Source organism: Phyllobates terribilis, unplaced genomic scaffold (genome assembly GCF_046119375.1).
Source record: "Phyllobates terribilis strain yellow unplaced genomic scaffold, ASM4611937v1 Scaffold_3__8_contigs__length_932513732, whole genome shotgun sequence".
Lineage (NCBI taxonomy): Eukaryota > Metazoa > Chordata > Amphibia > Anura > Dendrobatidae > Phyllobates > Phyllobates terribilis.
Genome location: NW_027362763.1, coordinates 403985616 through 404009114, shown reverse-complemented (window position 1 = coordinate 404009114; position 23499 = coordinate 403985616). Strand labels below are relative to the sequence as shown.

General features: G+C 39.0%; 1 protein-coding gene across 3 annotated transcripts in view; it reads left to right on the top strand.

Moving 5' to 3' along the window:
* Positions 1–23499, top strand: part of COL12A1 (collagen type XII alpha 1 chain) — a 175574-nt gene that overhangs the window by 112416 nt on the left and 39659 nt on the right. For all 3 annotated transcript variants that reach the window (XM_073675570.1, XM_073675573.1, XM_073675572.1), the window contains 14 exons: positions 1–130; positions 501–620; positions 722–868; positions 1893–2009; positions 2570–2716; positions 3679–3753; positions 7433–7572; positions 10218–10341; positions 11219–11362; positions 14353–14517; positions 16396–16434; positions 16527–16665; positions 18589–18731; positions 19596–19705. In XM_073675570.1, the coding sequence (XP_073531671.1) occupies positions 1–130; positions 501–620; positions 722–868; positions 1893–2009; positions 2570–2716; positions 3679–3753; positions 7433–7572; positions 10218–10341; positions 11219–11362; positions 14353–14517; positions 16396–16434; positions 16527–16665; positions 18589–18731; positions 19596–19705 (1740 nt within the window). The remainder of the gene's footprint in view (positions 131–500; positions 621–721; positions 869–1892; positions 2010–2569; positions 2717–3678; positions 3754–7432; positions 7573–10217; positions 10342–11218; positions 11363–14352; positions 14518–16395; positions 16435–16526; positions 16666–18588; positions 18732–19595; positions 19706–23499) is intronic.

Here is a 23499-nt window from a genome sequence, read left to right as displayed (position 1 = left end):
ACAACGGTTCCCGGTAGAAGAAACAATGTGGTCCTACAACCTTTGCAATCAGACACACCATATAAAATCACTGTGGTAGCTGTGTATGCAGACGGTGATGGCGGACAACTGACTGGAAATGGAAGAACACGTAAGAGAATAAAAATGTGTTTATGGCACATGTTTAATGATTGCAATACAAATGTTCCTAAAATATATATTATATACTGAGGTTTTTCTAGATTATTTTTATTGATGCCTGCATGTCCCTGCCATTTCTGTGTCCGTGTTTTGGCATTAAATTCCTTTCCCGGTGCAGTAGTTTGTCCCTAAAAAAAAAATAGACCTTCTATACTTGGAAGGATTGAATATCTGTAATAAAAAATTCATTGTCCGTACATCCAAAATTCTGGACTAGTAATCACTTCCCTTCTAGGCTTACATATAGGATGTAAAGTCTATAAAGGGTATTACTTTACAACTTTTTGAGGTCATAATGGATGCCATTGATTTTTTTCTAGTTGGCTTGCTTGCACCTAAAAATCTACAAATTTCTGATGAATGGTACACCAGGTTCCGAGTATCTTGGGATAGAGCAACCTCTCCAGTTCTTGGCTACAAACTCGTATACCAGCCACAAGGTAACTATAATCTTTTTATTTCTTTTATTTACATTGATATATATCCAAATTAATCTATAGTCCATACTTCAAGTAGTAACTGTTTTCTATTTCTTGTGAAGATGCTGATGACTCTATGGAAGTATTTGTTGGCGATGTGAATTCATACACTTTGCAAAATCTTAACCCTGGAACAACTTATGATGTTCAGGTGTATGCCCAATATGACACCGGACTGAGTGGACCACTTAGAGGACCTGGAACAACCTGTAAGTCCTGTGCTTATACAATTGTCAAAAAGAAACCAAATCACAAGCTTATTTGTAATACATCTTTTGAAAGTTCCATTTAGTATTTTTGGCTTAAATTGATCTTCAAGTACTGGCTTGCTACTTTTCATTTTCCCTCCATTGTGCTTGACAAAGCAGAATAAGTTAGGTGGTGAATCTGCTTCTGCAAACTGTTCTGTGTTCTTGCTTTCATTTATGATTATGATTTAAGTTTATTATTTAGAGAGTCGAGAAATGTGGATTGTGGGTGTAGATATTCACAGGTTGGAAATTTCATTTTAATCTCTTCTTCTGATGGGAGTTATTCAACCCACTACCTGTTATCTTATTTATTTTCCCTGAATCATGTCATGTTGTCTGTTGCCAAATGATAAGTCCTGAACCGAACCATTGCTTTCCAAGTTTGGAAAATATTTAGATTGTAGCCGTTTATAAAGGCTGTGCTCAAAGTTTAATTTTAAAGTTTGCGTTATTGTTTCCTTTATCCTTCAATACACCTTTGGTTAGGATATTACACATGTGTCTTTCCTAAGAGGAGTCCCACAAGTTCAACAGCTTTGAAAAAAAAATTGTGTTGCTCCATTGGGAGTTGATTATGATATACGTACATATATATATACTGTGACTAATGAATACGTGAACTCCAAAATGTAACATGTGTTGCTCCATTGGGAGTTGTTTATGATATATGTGTCTTTTTGAGCATATATTGATTTTGTATTGTGAGAAATTGGAGACCTTATAAAAATTTGCGGAAAACATAGTGGTGGACACATCTGTATATGGTTAATAGGAAAGTGTAGATGACAGCTGTGTGTAAGCTGTAGGGAAGATAGTCACATCAGTATCTCTCAGAACACAATGCTAAATGTGAGATAGTTACTGAGGTTCAGATTTCTGTAAGTTAAACCCCAAGAACTATGGTATTAAGAATACCGCTGTACTCAACATAGTTGATGTCTCTAATTTTTTTCCCTGAACATTTCTGATTTTCCATTTGCAGTGTACCTCAATGTCACTGATCTGACAAGCTACCAAGTGTCGTGGGATTCATTCTGTATTAGGTGGACGCCTCACAGAGCTGCCACTTCCTATAGAGTGAAACTAAATCCAGTTGATGGTAAGAACAGATTTTTTTTCTGTAAAATGATGATACCATACTTGTAGAACAAAAAAAATAAGTTTAACAGGATCCAGTAATGAATGCAATTATAAAATACATATAAAACCATTGAAAAAGAGGAGAACAATTATTCATCTCACCCTTCTATGGGCCAGCAACCACCGAAAACACAGTGCACAGGAACACTTAGGAGAGTCAATCCCACACAGAAGGTTCCAAGGTTACGAGGCAGTAGAGAATCCAGCACACTTGAATAGATAAAATCAATGTTTATTCCAAAACAGTTAAAAAAAATATTCATCAGTGTATAATCCATAAAAAGGATTAGGAAAAAGACCTATAAGACTTGGGAGTTATTACTCGTTTCGAACTTTTGAACTCCCTGGTTCATAGCCATAACTCATTTTTTCTACTCACATGTGCTGGATCCCCTACTACCAAGTAAAACCATTGTGTGTATATCTTGGTTCTAGTGATATTTAGAGTACTGCACCAAGTAGCTTTTAGAAATGCAGTATATATAGTGATAAATAATCAATATTTGTTATACTTTACAGGATCACGAGGACAGGAAATAACAGTGCCTGGATCAGAGTCATCAAACTGCTTTACTGGTCTGAACCCTGACACCGAATATACTGCCACCGTGTACGTACAGACACCAAACCTTGAGGGCAGAGGTGTTTCAACCAAAGAACGTACTTGTAAGTAATAGATACCTATATAGTAATATAACTCCAATAAATGGGACAGTATGTAGAATGGAACTAACACATTCTAAATGCTGCTTTCTGCTTGGATCTTAGTACAACAAAGATTACATTGCACGACTCGTTAAAGGGTTGATTGTGACTTGTACGATTGTTGCTTCCAATAGGGGGCGCTATAGTAACATAGTAACATAGTAACACAGTTTGTAAAGCCGAATAAAGACTTGCGTCCATCAAGTTCGACCTGTTAGTTCTGTGATTGCTAAAGTTGATCCAGAGGAGGGCAAAAACCCCAAATGATTTAGCCAATCTTCACCTGAGGAAAAATTCCCTCCCGACTCTGAAACTAGCAGTCAGAATAAATCCCTGTATCAACCTACTATTTTATTTTATTTTTAAGTATACGCTGAAATCTGCCTGGTATATAGAAATGCATCCAGTCCCCGCTTGAACTGGTGTAGTGAATCCGACATTACCGTCTCCTCACTCAGTGAATTCCATATTCTCACTGCTCTTACCGTAAAGAACCCCTTCCTATGCTGGTGCTGAAACCTTTTCTCTTCCAGTCTTAGTGAATGCCCTCTTGTTACCGTAATATCCCTCCTTTTGAACAAATCCCGGGCAAGATCTCTATACTGTCCCCTAACATATTTGTACACATTTATTATGTCCCCCCTCAACCTTCTCTTTTCCAGGTTGAATAGTCCTAGTTTTGCCAACCTCTCTGGGTATTGCAGTCCCTCCATTCCCTTTATTAATTTTGTTGCCCTCCTTTGTACCTTTTCAAGCTCATTTATATCCTTTCTATATATTGGGGCCCATAGAGCTCAAGTCCTCTTTTTCTCTGAAGAGGCAATTTGCATATGTGCCATGATACATTATGTGTGCAATAATAAAAAGAATGTTAATGCTTTATAAGTAATCAGTAATAATTAATATCTTCTCTCGACCTTTAGTGATAAAGCCAACAGAATCACCAACCGAACCTCCTGCTCCTCCTCCACCACCCACAATACCATCAGCCCGTGACGGTAAGCAATATATATATAGATATATATACACTGCTCAAAAAAATAAAGGGAACACTCAAATAACACATCCTAGATCTGAATGAATGAAATATTCTCAGTGAATACTTTGTTCTGTACAAAATTGAATGTGCTGACAACAAAATCACACTAAAATCATCAATGGAAATCAAATTTATCAACCAATGGAGGCCTGGATTTGGAGTCACCCCCAAAATTAAAGTGGAAAAACACACTACAGGCTGATCCAACTTTGATGTAATCTCCTGAAAACAAGTCAAAATGAGGCTCAGTATTGTGTGTGGCCTCCACGTGCCTGTATGACCTCCCTACAATGCCTGAGCATGCTCCTGATGAGGTTGCGGATGGTCTCCTGTGGGATCTCCTTCCAGACCTGGACTAAAGCATCTGCCAACTCTTGGACAGTCTGTGGTGCAATGTGATGTTGGTGGATGGAGCGAAACATGATGTCCCAGATGTGCTCAATCGGATTCAGGTCTGGGGAACGGGCGGGCCAGTCCATAGCTTCAATGCCTTCATCTTGCAGGAACTGCTGACACACTCCAGCCACATGAGGTCTGGCATTGTCCTGCATTAGGAGGAACCCAGGGCCAACCGCACCAGCATATGGTCTCACAAGGGGTCTGAGGATCTCATCTCAGTACCTAATGGCAGTCAGGCTACCTCTGGCGAGCACATGGAGGGCTGTGCGGCCCTCCAATGAAATGCCACCCCACACCATTGCTGACCCGGTCATGCTGAAGGATGTTGCAGGCAGCATATCTCTCTCCATGGCATCTCACGACTTTGTCAAGTCTGTCACATGTGCTCAGTGTGAACCTGCTTTCATCTGTGAAGAGCATAGGGCACCAGTGGCGACTCTGCCAATCCTGGTGTTCTGAGGCAAATACCAAGTGTCCTGTACGGTGTTGGTGTGAGCACAACCCCCTTCTGTGGACGTCGGGCCCTTATATTACCCTCATGGAGTCACTTTCTAACCGTTTGTGTAGACACATGCACATTTGTGGCCTGCTGGAGGTCATTTTGCAGGGCTCCGGCAGTGCTCCTCCTGTTCCTCCTTGCACAAAGGGGGAGGTAGCGGTCCTGCTGTTGGGTTGTTGCCCTCCTAAGGCCTCCTCCACGTCTCCTGGTGTACTGGCCTGTCTCCTGGTAGCGCCTCCAGCCTCTGGACACTACGCTGACAAACACAGCAAACCTTCTTGCCACAGCTCGCATTGATGTGCCTTCCTGGATGAGCTGCACTACCTAAGCAACTTCTGTGGGTTGTATAGTCCGTCTCATGCTACCACGAGGGTGAAAGCACAACCAACATTCAAAAGTGACCAAAACATCAGCCAGAAAGCATTGGTACTGAGATAGGGTCTGTGGTCCCCACCTGCAGAACCGCTCCTTTATTGAGTGGGTCTTGATAATTAGTAACATAGTTTTTAAGGTTGAAGGAAGACTAAGTCCATCTATTTCAACCCATAGCCTAACATGTTGGCAATAATTTCCATCTATTGTCAATTTCATTTGCACAACAGCATGTGAAATTGATTGTCATTCAGTGTTGCTTCCTAAGTGGACAGTTTGATTTCACAGAAGTTTGATTTACTTGGAGTTATATTCTGTTGTTTAAGTGTTCCCTTTATTTTTTGAGCAGTATATATATATATACAGCTATATGAAAAAGTTTGGGCACCCCTATTAATCTTAAGCTAAATGTTTTATAAAAATTGGTGTTTTTGCAACAGCTATTTCAGTTTGATATATGTAGTAACTGTTGGACACAGTAATGTTTCTGCCTTGAAATGAGGTTTATTTTACGAACAGAAAATGTGCAATCTTCATTCAAACAAAATTTGACAGGTGCATAAGTATGGGCACCCTTATCATTTTCTTGATTTAAATACTCCTACCTACTTTTTACTGACTTACTAAAGCACTTTTTTTGGCTTTGTAACCTCATTGAGCTTTGAACTTCATAGCCAGGTGTATGCAATCATGAGAAAAGCTACTTAAAGTGGCCACTTGCAAGTTGTTCTCCTGTTTGAATCTCCTCTGAAGAGTGGCATCATGGGCTCCTCAAAACAACTGTCAAATGATCTGAAAACAAAGATTATTCAACATAGTTGTTCAGGGGAAGGATACAAAAAGCTGTCTCAGAGATTTCACCTGTCAGTTTCCACTGTGAGGAACATAGTAAGGAAATGGAAGAACACAGGGACAGTTCTTGTTAAGGCCAGAAGTGGCAGGCCAAGAAAAACATCAGAAAGGCAGAGAAGAAGAATGGTGAGATCAGTCAAGGGCAATCCTCAGACCACCTCTAGAGAGCTGCAGCATCAACTTGCTGCAGATGTTGTCACTGTGCATTGGTCAACTATACAACGCACTTTGCACAAGGAGAAGCTGTATGGGAGAGTGATGCGAAAGAAGCCGTTTCTGCAAGCACGCCACAAACAGAGTCGGCTGAGGTATGTAAAAGCACATTTGGAGAAGCCAATATCTTTTTGGAAGAAGGTCCTGTGGACTGATGAAACCAAGATTGAGTTGTTTGGTCATACAAAAAGGCGTTATGCATGGCGGCAAAAAAAACACAGCATTCCAAGAAAAACACTTGCTACCCACAGTAAAATTTGGTGGAGGTTCCATCATGCTTTGGGGCTGTGTGGCCAATGCCGGCACCGGGAATCATGTTAAAGTTGAGGGACGCATGGATTCCACTCAGTATCAGCAGATTCTTGACAATAATGTTCAAGGATCAGTGACAAAGTTGAAGTTACGCAGGGGATGGATCTTTCAGCAAGACAATGATCCAAAACACCGCTCCAAATCTACTCAGGCATTCATGCAGAGGAACAATTACAATATTCTGGAATGGCCATCCCAGTCCCCAGACCTGAATATCATTGAACATCTGTGGGATCATTTGAAGAGGGCTGTCCATGCTCGGCGACCATCAAACTTAACTGAACTGAAATTGTTTTGTAAAGAGCAATGGTCAAAAATACCTTCATCCAGGATCCAGGAACTCATTAAAAGCTACAGGAAGCGACTAGAGGCTGTTATTTTTGCAAAAGGAGGATCTACTAAATATTAATATCACTTTTCTGGTGAGGTGCCCATACTTATGCATCTGTTAAATTTTGCTTGAATGCAGATTGCACATTTTCTGTTAGTACAATAAACCTCATTTCAAGGCAGAAACATTACTGTGTCCAACAGTTATTACATATATCAAACTGAAATAGCTGTTGCAAGAACACCAATTTTTATAAAACATTAAGCTTAAGATTAATAGGGGTGCCCAAACTTTTTCATATAACTGTATATATATATATATATCACTTTTTGTAATGGTGACAGGGGCATTTATGTCATGAACAGAGGCAACAGTTGTTTAAAATTGATACTAATTAGTGGTAGAATATGTATACATATTATGAAGGTTTACTTATTATTAAACTTACAAGCATGATTGTAGTTTGGAGACCACTGGGGTATATGCAGTGGACAGTTGTGCCAGGAAAGGTGCCAACTAGCCACTTGCACAAGGCATTTAGATACGGGACTAAAGCTTTAACCCAGATCTCCAACCCACCCTCCCTCTCACTCCATGCCCTTCCTTGTCCTAATGCTAATCCATTGTAACTAATACTGATACAGATAATTCTTTTTTCAGTGTGCAAAGGGGCAAAAGCAGATATTGTCTTCCTAATTGACAGCTCATGGAGTATTGGTGATGATAACTTCAACAAAGTTCGGCAGTTTATATTTAACACCATTGGAGCTTTTGATGTCATCAATCCTGCAGGCATCCAGGTGAGACTGATAGCTATGTGATCAGATCTGAGAAAATGTATTAGCTGTGGAACAGAAGAAATGTTTATATTCTATTTCTATTCATACATTCTTCAATAGAATAATCATTGTATTGTGCAGTGAAAGATAGCTATCAAAGTTGAGATTAAAGGGGCTGTCTACTACTTGGACAACTCCTTTCCCTGAGTAAAATAGAAATAGCTGATCCTCACTTTTCACACTTTCCCCATTTCAGTAATGCCAGCACCAGGTCTCCCAGGGCTTGCATGACATTGCTGTGCCACGTAAGCAGTGCAGCCAATCAGTGATCGCTAATGGGCTGCAGTTCTCAGACTTCTTTCAGATGTTCAAAGGTCATCTGAGGAAAGTGTAAGTGAAGCAACCTATCAGTGACCACTGATTCGCTTTAGTGCTCAAGTGGCACGAAAAAGCCCTGCGAAACCCAGGGCTAACAAAACTGGAAAGATGCCGGTGCGGGAGGTGAGAATCTGCTATTTTTATTTTACTCATGTGAATATAGTATTTAAAAAGGGTAGTTGACAATACAATTAAGTTGTGTAGAACAAAAGTTGTAGCAATAATTGACAACCCAAAAATTTCCCAGCATGCTCTGGGGCGGTTGTAGTCTGAAAACAGGAGGAGGGCTATGGGTGATAGAACACTATTGGATAAATTATATTATTTTTTCTATTAACTTATTATTTTACATTATATCTCATAATAGTAATTTGACTTAGTGACCTTGTCATGATCATTGTGCTATAGTGCTAAATTGCAACACAGTTTACCACTAGATATTGGATGAAACAAAGAAAGGCCCAGTAGAGGGCAGGATGGCATCACTAGCTAATATGTCTGATTCCCACAACAGAACATTTTCTTGTTGAGTTTCCTGGGGTTGTACACAATAGTGTAAGTGCACAATCCATAATTATCTATACATTCTGCAATAGAAGGTGTATATATATATATATATATATATATATATACAGTATAGACCAAAAGTTTGGACACACCTTCTCATTTAAAGTTTTTTCTGCATTTTCATGACTATGAAAATTGTACATTCACACTGAAGGCATCAAAACTATGAATTAACACATGTGGAATAATATACTTAACAAAAAAGTGTGAAACGACTGAAAATATGTCTTATATTCTAGGTTCTTCAAAGTAGCCACCTTTTGCTTTGATGACTGCTTTGCACACTCTTGGCATTCTCTTGATGAGCTTCAAGAGGTAGTCACCAGAAATGGTTTTCACTTCACAGGTGTGCCCTGTCAGGTTTAATAAGTGGGATTTCCTGCCTTATAAATGGGGTTGGGACCATCAGTTGTGTTGTGCAGAAGTCAGGTGGATACACAGCTGATAGTCCTACTAAATAGACTGTTAGAATTTGTATTATGGCAAGAAAAAAGCAGCTAAGTAAAGAAAAACGAGTGGCCATCATTACGTTAAGAACTGAAGGTCAGTCAGTCTGAAAAATTGGGCAAACTTTGAAAGTGTCCCCAAGTGCAGTTGCAAAAACCATCAAGCGCTACAAAGAAACTGGCTCACATGAGGACCGCCCCAGGAAAGGAAGACCAAGAGTCACCTCTGCTTCTGAGGATAAGTTTATCCAAGTCACCAGCCTCAGAAATCGCAGGTTAACAGAAGCTCAGATTAGAGACCAGGTCAATGCCACACAGAGTTCTAGCAGCAGACACATCTCTTCAACAACTGTTAAGAGGAGACTTTGTGCAGCAGGCCTTCATGGTAAAATAGCTGCTAGGAAACCACTGCTAAGGACAGGCAACAAGCAGAAGAGACTTGTTTGGGCTAAAGAACACAAGGAATGGACATTAGACCAGTGAAAATCTGTGCTTTGGTCTGATGAGTCAAAATTTGAGATCTTTGGTTCCAACCACCGTGTCTTTGTGCGACGCAGAAAAGGTGAACAGATGGACTCTACTTGCCTGGTTCCCACCGTGAAGCATGGAAGAGGAGGTGTGATGGTGTGGAGGTGCTTTGCTGGTGACACTGTTGGGGATTTATTCAAAATTGAAGGCATACTGAACCAGCATGGCTACCACTGCATCTTGCAGCGGCATGCTATTCCATCCAGTTTGCGTTTAGTTGGACCATCATTTATTTTTCAACAGGACAACAGGTTGTGTAAGGGCTATTTGACCAAGAAGGAGAGTGATGGAGTGCTACGCCAGATGACCTGGCCTCCACAGTCACCAGACCTTGACCCAATCGAGATGGTTTGGGGTGAGCTGGACCGCAGAGTGAAGGCAAAAGGGCCAACAAGTGCTAAGCATCTCTGGGAACTCCTTCAAGATTGTTGGAAGACCATTTCCGGTGACTACCTCTTGAAGCTCATCAAGAGAATGCTAAGAGTGTGCAAAGCTGTTATCAAAGCAAAAGGTGGCTACTTTGAAGAACCTAGAATATAAGACATATTTTCAGTTGTTTCACACTTTTTTGTTAAGTATATAATTCCACATGTGTTAATTCATAGTTTTGATGCCTTCAGTGTGAATGTACAATTTTCATAGTCATGAAAATACAGAAAAATCTTTAAATGAGAAGGTGTGTCCAAACTTTTGGTCTGTACTGTATATTAACTTATATAACTAATGTTCATCTCTGATTTCCTGCAGGTTTCATTTGTGCAGTTCAGTGATGAAGCCCAAACTGAGTTTAAGCTGAATACTTATGCTGATAAAGCACAAGCTCTGGGTGCATTAGCTAATGTTCGATACAAGGGTGGAAACACAAAAACAGGTATACTACACATTGCTTACAAACTGCTAAATAATAACTGTGGCATACAAGCCATGGGTGGACATTGACAGCTTGGGGCCCCTGTGCAAGAAATGTGTTTGGGCCCCTCTCCTTTTATGATGACCAAGCTATAGATTATACTGTATATACTGTGTGTGTATATAATGCTGGGCATATTGGGTCAGTTCTTGGGATGTCTCACAACCTGGGTCCCTTCTTTGTATAATGTCTTCATCCAGTTATAATGTGTCCCATCCTGAGCCCCTTCATGGTATAATGTACCCCTTCCTGGTTCCCTTTCTGGTGTAATGTGCCCCATGCTGGTCCCTTTCATTGTTTAATGTGCCCCATCCTGATTCCCTTTCTGGTGTAATGTGCCCCATCCTGGTCCCCTTTATGGTATAATGTACCCCATCCTGGTTCCCTTTCTGGTATAATGTGCCCCATCCTGGTCCACTTCCTGAAATAATGTGCCCCATGCTAGTCCCCTTCCTACGATAATGCACCCCATTCTAGTCCCCTTCCTGGGATATTGTGTCCCATCCTGAGTTCCTTCTTAATATAATGTGCCTCATCCTGGACCCCTTCCTAGTATAATGTCCCCCATTCTGGTCCCCTTCATGGGATAATGTGCCCAATCCAGCTGAAATAGGCGCTGTTATTGGCGGGCCCCTCCACCTCTGGGCATTGGTGCATCTACAACACTGATATGTCTGCCCCCATACAAGCTAAAGACAAGCAATCATCAGGTCTTCAATTATGAACATAGACTTTATTCATGAATAATTGCATAAAAAAGCTAATTTCCAATGCCAGGGAATCGAGATCTACTTTAATCTACACAGAGAAAGTGGCTTAACAAACTTTTTTCTCACAGGAAAAGCTTTGAAGTTTGTACGAGATAAGGTATTGACTTTCGAAAATGGAATGAGAAGATCTGTTCCCAAAGTACTAGTAGTGGTGACTGATGGAAGATCCCAGGATGACGTGAAGAAGTCTGCCATGGATATTCAACACTCTGGTATGCTTAGCTTAGAAAAAGACTGAATGTGTGATTTACTATGGAGAATCTCAAAATAGGAAGAAAAGTTACTAAGATGAATGTATCATGACTAGTGATGAGCGAATGTGCTCGGAAAAGGGGTTAACCGAGCAGGCTTGGGTGCTAACCAAGTATCTTCGGCATGCTTGAAAAATAGGTTTGAGTTGCCACAGCTGCATGTCTCGCAGCTATTTGACAGCCGCAACACATGCAGGGATTGACCAACAAACAGCGACTAGAACCTATTTCTCGAGCACGCCTAAGATACTCGGTTAGCACCCGATCATGCTCGGATAACCCATTATCCGAGCACATTCGCTCATCACTAATCATGACTACATAAATGCACCAGATCAATGAATTGTGTGAACAAGATAAAAGAAAACATTTTCTGGCTTTTCTAGCTAATAATTAGTCTTATATTTTTCATAAACTTATATAATATAAGATTTATGTCACTAAAATATTAATTTAAGTTTTAATATTTGAAAGTAAATACTTGATATAACCATAACTAATAATGAGACATATTAAGCCATGCACCGTGAGATGGGAAGAAAATTTCCTTTCCTGGCAACACTTTTCCATCTTTAATTTGGGAAGGGGATATTTTACTATGTGCCTCCGGCTACATTAATGCTTGAAGCACTCCTGGCCATATTGCTTTAATAAGCCAATGGTTCCTAACTCACGTTTCAGTCTGATCATTAAAAGTATAACTGTTTTTTTATTACATACTTCTTTAAAGAATAATATGGGTATACATACTGTAAAACTTCAACATGTTCCCGTAGTGAGTCAAGCTGTTCCAATACAATAAATCACAGTTTGATCATGTTGCGCAAATTGGAATGTGAACAAGAAATATATTTTAATTGGAAGGTCTACCTTTGCTTGTATATTAGAGTTGTTTTATCAGTAGTTTTCCTAATTACTTACATTACTCCATTTACAAGTAGGAGGGACTCAGGTAATTGGACATAGAAACAGCTCAGAAATCAAATTCCCTTGCCCTCTCTACTTTGATAAATTCAGGCAACACAGTTAAAATACCTGCGTGCACTAAATGGAGATTAATTTTTTTTATTGACAAAATACTGTTATAGGAAATATTCTGGAGAATGCATCAGAGAGTAACAATGAGGAGTTTGACTTCCCCATAGCTGCTCTACAACCTGTAAAGGAAAACATTGAGGTGGGGAATTGCTGGCAGACCTTCGCTTTAATTTTTTTTCCACCCATATTTTTAAGCAGTTTACATACCCAGCTGGGACGCTAGTCACTACTCATGGGCAAGCAGTGAGGCTATGTAGTCAAGAGGTCCAGGGTCAGATACCAAGAAAACTCATCATAATCAAAGGGGTAAGGCAAAGGCGTAGTCAGGACATGGTCTGAGGTCAGGATTCTAGGAGGGTAGTAGATCATGACAAAGAGGCTAGGCAAACGGATGGTCAGAAGCAAGGTCAAAGGTCGGGTAACAATAAATCTGAGACTGAGCACAGAAACGCAAGGCACGCAGACACCACCGAGCATAAGCTACAACTGTCAGTAATTGGAGGAATAGAGCCTGCTAAATGGCCAGGTAATTACACCGAATCGGAGACACATAGGGGAAACCTCAACACAGTGACAGCTCAGCATGACCCAGCCTCCGATTGGACGGCTGAGCTGTCAATCACCATACTGTCAGCTCAGTACACCCCTGCCCTAGATTGATTAGCTGAACTGTCACTCACATCATCCTGACACACTGATAGGAGGAATTGTGACACCAATATTAGAAAAGACATACATTAAGTAAAATTCCCTTTTCATTTATTCTCCTATCTGTAAATCCCTGGAGATTAGAAAGTAATTTGACTATGCAAAACAAGAAGAAAATATGTTTGGGATCATGGCCAGGAAAATTAATAGCCTTACAGGAAAATGAAAGGCCTTGCAAACAACTGACATATTTATTTGGTGCTGTAGATGTAGCTCTAAGAAAAAAATAGAGAATGTAGCAAGTTCACTTTCAATATGTATAAAATGTAAGTGTCAGTTCAATAGAACCTGCAGTGATCAGGCATAATCCATAGCAAAAGGGAAAGGAAAATGTTCCAGATGTTGAGTATGAAATCATCAATATTAAATTAAAGGGGTACTGTCATCTCCAAGATCCTATCCCAATATGAAGTAGGTTTAACAATAATAATAATAATAATAATAATATTAAAATACCTCCAATTAGAAATGTAGTATAGTTCTTCTGATTCGCTATGTCTCTTTCCTCATGTGCAGGCATTGCAAGACCTTAGGTACATTTCTAATTGGAGATATTTGCTAATATTATCATTACTACACCTACTACATATTGGGATAGGATCTTGGAGATGGGAATACCCCTTTAAAGCTCCATCAATAGAATAAGTGTACAGACAGGATAAAAACCAACATGTGTCAAACTCAACATCCGTTCTTAGTCATTGTGTGTTTTTTATTTGGTTGGTACACTCATTCTAATGATTGAGTATTAACTTAATATTGGAATAGCCTACAACAAAATTAATAAATAGATAACCTGCATAAATTAAATAAATAGTAGTAATACATGTAAAAAACATATATATGTGTAATATGTAGGTGCACATTGACACACATTGTGGCCCTTAACAGAGAAATATAATAATTTATTATTAATAAACATAAATACAATGAATGTATACCCTCCAGTATGTAAATAAATACTAGTAATACATGTAAAAAAACATAAAGTGTTTAGTTGACATTTTTTTGGTCAAAAAAGCATAAAAGACATCCCACTCCGACAAGATGAAACCAATCAGGATGGTTCCTAACTCTAGTATCTCACCTTGCTGTGTGCTTGTTGGCCTCAAACTAGATCTGGAACATTTTCACTTTCCCTCTTGAGACATAACTCCAAACGTAGCGATAACCCTAATGTTGGCTATATCTTATGTCATTTTCAGGCTTTAGCGTATTCGTAATTGGAGTGGCTGATGTGGATTATACCGAGCTTACAAATATAGGTAGTAAACCGAGTGAACGCCACGTCTTCATTGTTGATGATTTTGATGCATTTGAGAAGATTGAAGATAATCTCATCACCTTTGTGTGTGAAACGGCAACATCAAGTAAGTCTCAATTTTATCAAGTTCTTACAAGGTAATTATATGTCAATTATCCCATCAAGATGACTTGTATTTGTAACAAAACATAGTACAGTTTGTCAATTTGATACATGGTAAAGCACCTGGATTATTTCTGGTGAGGTGATAATCCGATATTTCACTTGATAGGCCACAGTAGACAAATTTGTCCTTTTAAAGAGGTTGATATTAGATTTCGAATATACCATGACTGTATATTATCAGCAGATGCAATGGTGACTGAATGATACCATACTTATCTAAGAAACACTGTGCTAACACTAATATTATCCCAACACAGTGCCTGTATAGTGGTAGATAGCAATTATACACAAGTTCTGTAGATGGTATAAGTGTATTCGGAACAGGAAAATCCAATGATCACTGCTGACATCTCCAATTAAAGTCATTCATTTTCTCTATTCTTCTTCATCAATTGAGGACTACAATGATTTCTTCCAGATAGGACTCGTCTCTGCAGAAAGTAATTCACAGACATCTATGGCTGATCGCTTCTAGAGTACCCTCCCTACTTTTCCCCTTTACATAAGCTACATAAAGCTGTAGTGCAGCTGTGAGATCATAAACAGTAATGGTAACTCCCTTTTGCTCCCCCTACTGTAATAGTACCACTAAAAAAATAAAAACAAAGTACATGACAGTAGTGAGATCCCATTTTGGGCTCCCTTCACAGTAGAAATGTCACCCTCTGTGTCCCTATACCGCATTAATGCTAATATACTCTTTTATGATACCTCATAAAAAGACTGCATTCCTCTTTGTGCCCAAATGCAGTAATAATACTACCCTGTAGTTTGTATACAGTAGTAACGTCCACCTTTTATGTCACCATGCAGCAGTAGCGTACCTTTTTGTGGACCTTAAACAGTAGTAATATCCCAATTTATGGCCCCTTACAATAATAATGACTCCAATTTGTGATCCTATAAATGATAATGTCCTTTTTGTGGCGCCATTGATAAATAATGTCCCACCTCAGCCATTAAATAAAATCAACAGCAATGCCTCTCACCTGGCACCATTCCCATGAGACACAGTTAGGGGTGTTTTTCCTCTAACACCCAGCACAGATGTTGGAGAGCATTGACTGTATTGTGCTGTCTGCAATGGAACACTGATGGCCTCTGGTATAGTTAGTGCTGGGCAGGGAGCCAAGAAGGGCTCTCTGCTCTGGAATAGTTCAAACTGAATATACATCCTTGGAAATACATCTGGTTGAGAATAACCTTGACCACCGATGGGCCGCCCTCCTTCCAGGCCCATTTGTGGCCTCATCCCATGTGACCACGATTCTTACGCCTATGATTGCCCATAATACTGCTATCTCTTTGAATTAGGCTGGAGATTAAGAGATCAGAGAAAAGAAATCAACAAGAATGTAATCAATAATTCAATTAAAAATGGATAGGGTCATGCCGACCTTTCTTCTAAGCACATGCCAAATAAATTCAAGAAAACCGGCACCCAATGGAAAGTTGAGCTCCTCTTATTTCTAGGAATGTCAAATATGCCAGAGAAACTTATCAGACCAGATTCCAAGTTTATAATAAATGACACATCAGGAAATTAACGTCAATAACAAGAACATTTTGTGTTCTTTTGTGAGCTTTACTTCCATTTACAATCAAGTGAACCTTATTTACACTGTCTACAGCGTGATCAGTAGATATTGGAGCCAAGAAATACATCATGTTCTGCTTACCAAGCTTCAGGAGCAAAAGTCAGACTAGAATTATATATTAGATGTTTTAGATTTGCAAACGGTATGATAACATCACCCATGTATGAGGCTCTATGGTATAAATATAGATGAAGTCATCTTGTTATCCCTTATTCTTTCAGCTTGCCCACTTATATACCTTGATGGCTACACGTCACCTGGTAAGAGAGCCTCTTTATTCTCTGCTTCCATACTGAGATTTTTCCTTTTATTTCTATGTGCATTGTATTTATATTTCTGTTTTTTCTCTAAGGCTTTAGAATGCTAGAAGCGTATAACCTTACAGAAAAGACTTACGGATCTGTCCAAGGTGTCTCTTTGCAACCTGGTTCTTTCAACAGCTTCCCAGCTTATAATCTCCACAAAGATGCCTTCCTCTCTATACCTACCGCGTAAGTAAATTACAGTGTTTAAGGGATATTCCCATTTTAGACATTTATGATATATCCATGTAATATTCCGTAGACATCTGGTAGATGTGAGTCCCAACTTTTGAATCTGTACTTATCTCCAGATTTGAGATCCCCAACTCCCATCCCACCTGATGAGGGGTCTGCTATAAATGGAGAGTTGGCTGCACATAAGTGGTTGTCTGCATTCAATTCTATGGGAGCTTCAAAAACAGCTGAGCAAGGTGAAACCCACATCTATCAGACACTTATGGCCATATATTTTCTAGGTGAGAATACCCCTTTAAGGATTTTCACCTCAAAGTGCTAAAAGGTAGGCCTAGAGTACACCATAGGCCTAGAAAAGTAGGCATAGAAAGTAAGGTTAAAGAGAGGTGGGTGGGGCTATTGCAATAACTCAAAGAGGGAGATTAATCAAAAATATTGCAAGGCAAAAGTAGAGTAGGACACATAGCAATCAGTTGGATTCCATCTTTCATTTTTCAGGAGTTCTTTGGAAAATGAACCCAGCAGACCAAATGAAATCTATTCTACTTTTCCTTTCCACAAGTTTTGATAAATTTCTCTCATTATGTTAAAAAAGCAAAAAAATATTACTCTTATATCTAATACTTAGCAAATATTTGCATTCATATTAAAGAGAGGACATTAAATATTTAGAAAGAGTAATTGTTATTTTTGTCGAGCAACAAGTCACATTTTGGCCCTTGTAAGCTAATAACTGTTTTTGCTAACTGTCCCTAATTTTTGTAGTTCTGTAAAACAGGTTTGGCACGCTTTAAGGGCTCTTGCACATGACTGTTTTTTGGGTCCGAGTGTGATCAGACAAAACATCAGATGTCACTCAGACTAATATTATGCTATGGGGCAGTCCACAATTTTTTCTTCTGAAAGCACCAATCCTAGGAAAAAATAGAAGCGTGCAACCCTAGCTTAACACTGAGGACTCAATATAAATTTTCTAGTATCTGAAAATTTATTAGCTTCAACTCCTTTTGCTCATGTGATTTTTTGAGTTATATAAAGGACTACCACACTATATGTAGTTTGTCGACTACAGTGTATCTGAAGTATCTCTTCGAGACAGATATCCATATAGATTGCACTGGTATATGTGAGATTAAAGGGTTATTTTGGCATTCAGACAAGAGATGCAGAGTCATTACATGCAGAAGAAAAATCTAACACTAAGTCAGATTTCACATGACTGGCATTCCTGATCTGAGTACACCCCATGATGTCCGGACTGGCCGCAGGTCTCTTGAGCTAAACTCAACAGCCTCGTATGTGTGAAACTGGTCTAATATTACATTCTTAACATGTATGATCGCATGTTACTTACATTACATGAATAATTATTGTCACACTACTGCTCCCTGTACGTCTTTTCTTGCGCAGCAAAAGTGGGTATTTCCGGCCCATGTGGCCTATTCCAGACTATTCTCCACCCCCGTACTCTCTTGGCTGCTGAATAGAAAGTCTTCCCTCTCTCATGCCACTGGTACAAACTGAGCTCTCTCCCAAAGAGCTATCAGTGGCAGTCTCTGTAGCATTGGAGCAGTGCATGGGGACTGAAGCTGGATTCTAGCAGAGCAGTGCTTGCAGGCTCTAAAGAAGAAAGCCTATAAGCGACACGGTCCTTGGATAGGTAAACCCGCTATTCTGAGACTGCAGGGTGGCTGATATCTTTGCAACGAGCTGTAAACTATACTATTAAAAATCCCTTTAGTTTGTGAGATTTTTAATAATGGATAAATTGCAAATTTCCTTGTTTTTACAAGCACTTTGCATTTTTAACTGTATAAGAGCTTGAGATAACCACTATTCACAATATATTTACAAAATTGTGCCCATCTTAAAAGAAATTGTGGTCAATGTTCTTAATGTGCTCAATTTTATACACAGAGAATTACATCCTGATGGCCTCCCACCATCCTACACACTCATCCTATTGTTCCGTGTGCTCCCTGAAACCCCCAATGAGCCATTTTCAATATGGCAGGTCACAGATAAGGGTTATAAGCCTCTGACAGGAGTGACTCTGGATGGTGAGTATATGTTCATGTTTTCAGCTTGCAGTATTGTAAAGACAAAATGTTGATAAGGGAAGATCAGCTACAACTTCATTCATTTTAACACTTAAAATATGATGAGTCAAAGAGAACATTTACACTTGTCCTTACCCGTCTAATCTTATTTTGTTCTTCTTCGACCGCTGAAAGATAAATTTGTCAACTATTATATTATCATAAACTTCTTTGAAAGGAAGGTGTGGCATTAAGTGTGCCAGTCATTCAGCACAGCTTTTATGTGTGGTGTAAGTTACAAAGATTCTCCCAAGTGGTCTTATTGCTTAGAATATTGCTACCATCATTTCTATCTGATAGATGACACATCAAATGTAATATAAAATGGAATTCCCCTTTAATGCATGATAATTCCTGCACAATGCTGAGTATTGCACCTTTACTCCTATTTTATCTTCATATCTAATAGTCTGTGCATTATTTGCTGTCATGAATTTGTATTAAATGGGTTTTCCACTACTGGACATCCCCAACTTAATCAATTTAGGACCTTCTGCAGCGTCGCCGCTGTTCCCAGAGCGACGTGGCTTGTGTTACGTGCAGGCTGCATGGAATGAGCATCCACTCTTTGGCTGTAGCTCATCAATGTTTTGTTGGGGTGGATGTCTGTTCTGATGTCATGGTAAAGGTTGCAGCTGACTAGTGGCTGCTCATTGACAGCAGCCGGAACGTCACAGCATCGCTGGAATAGCGTTGCCACAGGAGGTGAGTTTAATTTTAACAAGGGTCCAGAATTGATTAAGCTGCTACCACTACTGGACAACCCCTTTAATATAACATCCCGTTACTCTTTGGTATGACTTAAAACATCTTCACTATCTCTAGGGTCCAAAAAAACACTCTCATTCTTCAATAAGGGAGCTACAGGAGACACTCAGACCGTCACATTTGAAGGTGATGAAATAAAGAAGTTGTTTTATGGAAGCTTTCACAAGGTAAGTCACAATTTGTAAATCTTTACTGCAAAAGTTGAGTATAAATATAAATTGAATTATCAATGATAAAGAAATAAATCCTAGATTATATCTGTTTTTAAGGCGATCTGGAAGTTAACCTACCCAACTATATAGAATTTGCATATAGGATAATTTGCAAAAAAAAAAGTGTTTTTTTTTTCTTTTTAAACAGGGCATTTTGGCCCTTTAGCCACACGTCCATGTTTTATGATATCATTGCATTTAGACAGACCTATTACATGTGCATTAGAGGCATAAGAAAGGGGCCTCTTGTAGTTTTACCCAGATCATCAGTGAGCCCGTTGGTAAATCTTTTGTTCAGTCTCGTACAAATGTAGTGGTTCTGGGGTTCGTGGGCTAACATTCATACTAAAATGTTGAAGCAACAGCTCTGTGAGTATTAGGAGTGCCAGCAATCTGCTATAAACAGTAAAAGGATTGTTTCTCTTGAAAAAAAGAGTAGCTTTAAAGGAAATCTGTCAGAATGTTGTTGCTATTTAATATGACAGCAGCATAATATAGAAGAAGAGAACCTGATTCCAGGGATGTGTTGCTTCTTATTGGGCTATGTGCTATAGTTTCATTACAATCAGTGTTTTATCACCAGGAGATTATCACTTCCTGACTAGGTCTCATGTGCATGGCAATCAGGTTAATCTGTTTAACCCCACCCCCACCACTGATTGGGGCTTGCTGTTAATGCACAGTGTACAGCTGCCAATCAGGGGTGTGGGTGGAGGCATACACAGCTCAACATTCTGACCACTCCTTCTGCTACAGCAGAGAAAACAGGGATTCTATCAAAACTGCATCAAGCAGTCCAGTAAGTGAAACATTGCTGGAATCAGGCTCTCTGCCAATGTATCTTGCCGCTTTCTGATTATATAGCAAAAACCTGATCAACAATAAACCAGCCACCATAGTTATTGGAATAAGACAGCCCAATGAATATATTTTTTAATAGATTGACTCTTTCTGTTCAGATCAGATTTAGTTGATTTGCTTATGTGTGAGATGAAGTACTTGTAGATTGGCAGAGGGCAAGAAGACAGAGTTGGTTTAAGTTATCCCTGTAGGATTAGCATTACCTTTTCACTTTTTGCTTTTCAATTCAGCTCTGTGGTTGATAGTCTGCTAATTTTATGCTTAAAGGGGCATACAGTAATGTATAATGACTAGTTAAATTAATAATTGCCAAAAGTAACATTATAATCAGTGTACTTATGCTCTGTGAGTCAACAGCTAATAGAGTTCAGATTTATTATGGCCGTCCGATTGTTTAGATAACAAGGTTGGAAAGTGCAATGGGCTCGAGTCTCTATTATTTGGTCATTGATGTATTTTTTTATTTTGATGTCCTTTTTTAAACTCTAAAACATTACATTGCTTATGCTTGTTATAAAACTAAATAGTAAATGAGTTTTCCAAGACTTAAAAATGATCTGCCATCAGAGTTTCCAAAACCAGATGTCTCTTCTACCTAATGAGGCTGGTGTAGTTACTTTGAAAATACACATCAGAATGGTTGTATAATCCTGATATTTAAAAGAGGATTTTGAATCTAGCTATAAAGTCAGAGCTTGTGATTCCAAGAGTATTTAGTATTTGCCCACCCAACCTGACTGACAGTAGCAGCTTGTACTGAATAGCGGGAGGTTTCAGCATTAGCAGGGAGGAGGGACATTGAGAAGTTTTCAATCAAGCTAGATGTGTGAAGATTGAGTTTTAAGTTTATCAAAGGATTATACAGCCACTTTGATATGGATTTCACATTAAGTACACCAGCCATATCAGATCTAAGATTTGCTTAATAATGTATGCAGTCTTTAGTGTGAACTATGGTGACATATAGTCTTTAAACAGGATGATCTGCCAATGTTTGATCAGTGGGTGTTCTGTCCACTAGTTTAACACCATGAAATCGCTACAGTCATGGCTGTACCTAGTACTGCGGTTTGTCCTATTCTGTCCAATGGAACATTGTATATGTAGTATTGCTGTGTCAATCAAATGCTGGACTATCCAAAAAAAAGCTATTAACTTCACAGTGAACCCTTTTAGTCTGAAAAGTAATGAACCAAACATAATTGTATTCGATTTTTAACAAATCCCAGTATCCACAGTAGACACCAGTAAGAAGTCTTAATATGATAATTCCTGATATTTAATCTTCAGTCCCGGAGGGGCCAACGTTTAAGGCTACCATGAAAAGATTCATACTTGATTCCATGTTCACATATGGGTTAGAAACATAATATAACCAGTGGTGTATAATATTTAACAATGTCAAGTATCAAATGTTCATAAACTGTTGGATTTCAGCATGAGAACGAGGAGAAGGAGGGTGGTCTATACAGCTTTCTGCTGATGCCAAAACTCAATTTGATAATCCTAGGTTGGTTGTTCTTACCAGAATATAATAAGTCTAATCATCACAGTAGTGGATAGGGTCACTGATGGCAGACTATGCACAGTAATCAATCCAGTATGATCTTATGAAACAACAATTAGCATCATGTCCAATATATGAAAAGTTGGAAGAAGATAGTCCATGGCAAAGATTGCTGGAACACAAAAGAAGTTTAATTCCAAATGTAAAAGCTTAATTTTCGAGTTAAATTAGATTCTGTCTAGCACATCCAAGCAACAGCCTGCTCACACATGTTCACACTGTTCACATTAATACTGGATCAGATTACTCTGAATAATTGAAGGACGCATCTTAATTAAATTTCTAGACACAGAATGTCTCTATTTTCATCAGTAAACTTTTTAACATGGATCATTTTTTTCGTTGTTAGAAATGCACCATATGACATTCTCATTGTAGAATTCCTCAACTGTCGTACGAGCAATAAGTACACATTCTTCGTGAAAGAACCTAAGCTTTTATGGAGAGAGGCTTTCACAATAAACTCCAAGCAGGAATTTATCAAGAGAGAAACAAATTTTCAGGACTTTTATCAGAAAGTGTCACCATTTGGCCTCACAAGGTCTTTGTCAATGCTTGAAGAAAACCAAGATGTAGTCTTCTAGTTAAAATTCCCTGGGCATGTGTGTTGTTAACTCATATGTCCTAGTGGTCTGTGAGATGTAACTCAGGTAAAGAATCTTTGTATTCATGGTTAATCATCAAACTCTTAATGCCAAATGACATACATGCATAGTATCTGCAGGGCACATTGCTCTCAGAATGCCATACGTTTACATCATTGTTATTTTCATGGGCACAGTGACTGTCATTTGGCACCTGCTTTAATAGCAGAAATGGGAAAAAATCCAATTTTGGACATATATCCCAATACGCGCCACAGTCAAAAAGTGTATAGACTATGGGCCCTATACACGAAGACTGGCGTTGTTCATGACGGTCTTGATGAGGAGGTGTGCTGGAATCAGACACTTCTGATTCATGAAGAGGCATACTTCCCTTCATGTATCAAGAGCACTGGACAAGTTTATACACATCTGGAGTAAGATTTGTGGCGTAACGAACATGAATCATCATGAATTTGATGAGTGGAAGTCAACATGCATACATTTCATCCCTGGTCTGCCTACTTTGTTGGAGCTGAGTAAAAATGGCGTGAGAACACCAAAAGTCGCATAATTTTAGCGCAGACTCGAGTTGCGCCAAAACTATGTGACATTTCAAAGCTTTTTACTCCAGAATACTGGTGTAAAAGATTTGATAAATCAGGGCAATAGGGCAAAGCTTCCCTCTGAAACCTCATCACTCCATCTTTCACAATGCAATTCAAGAGTGCTAATAA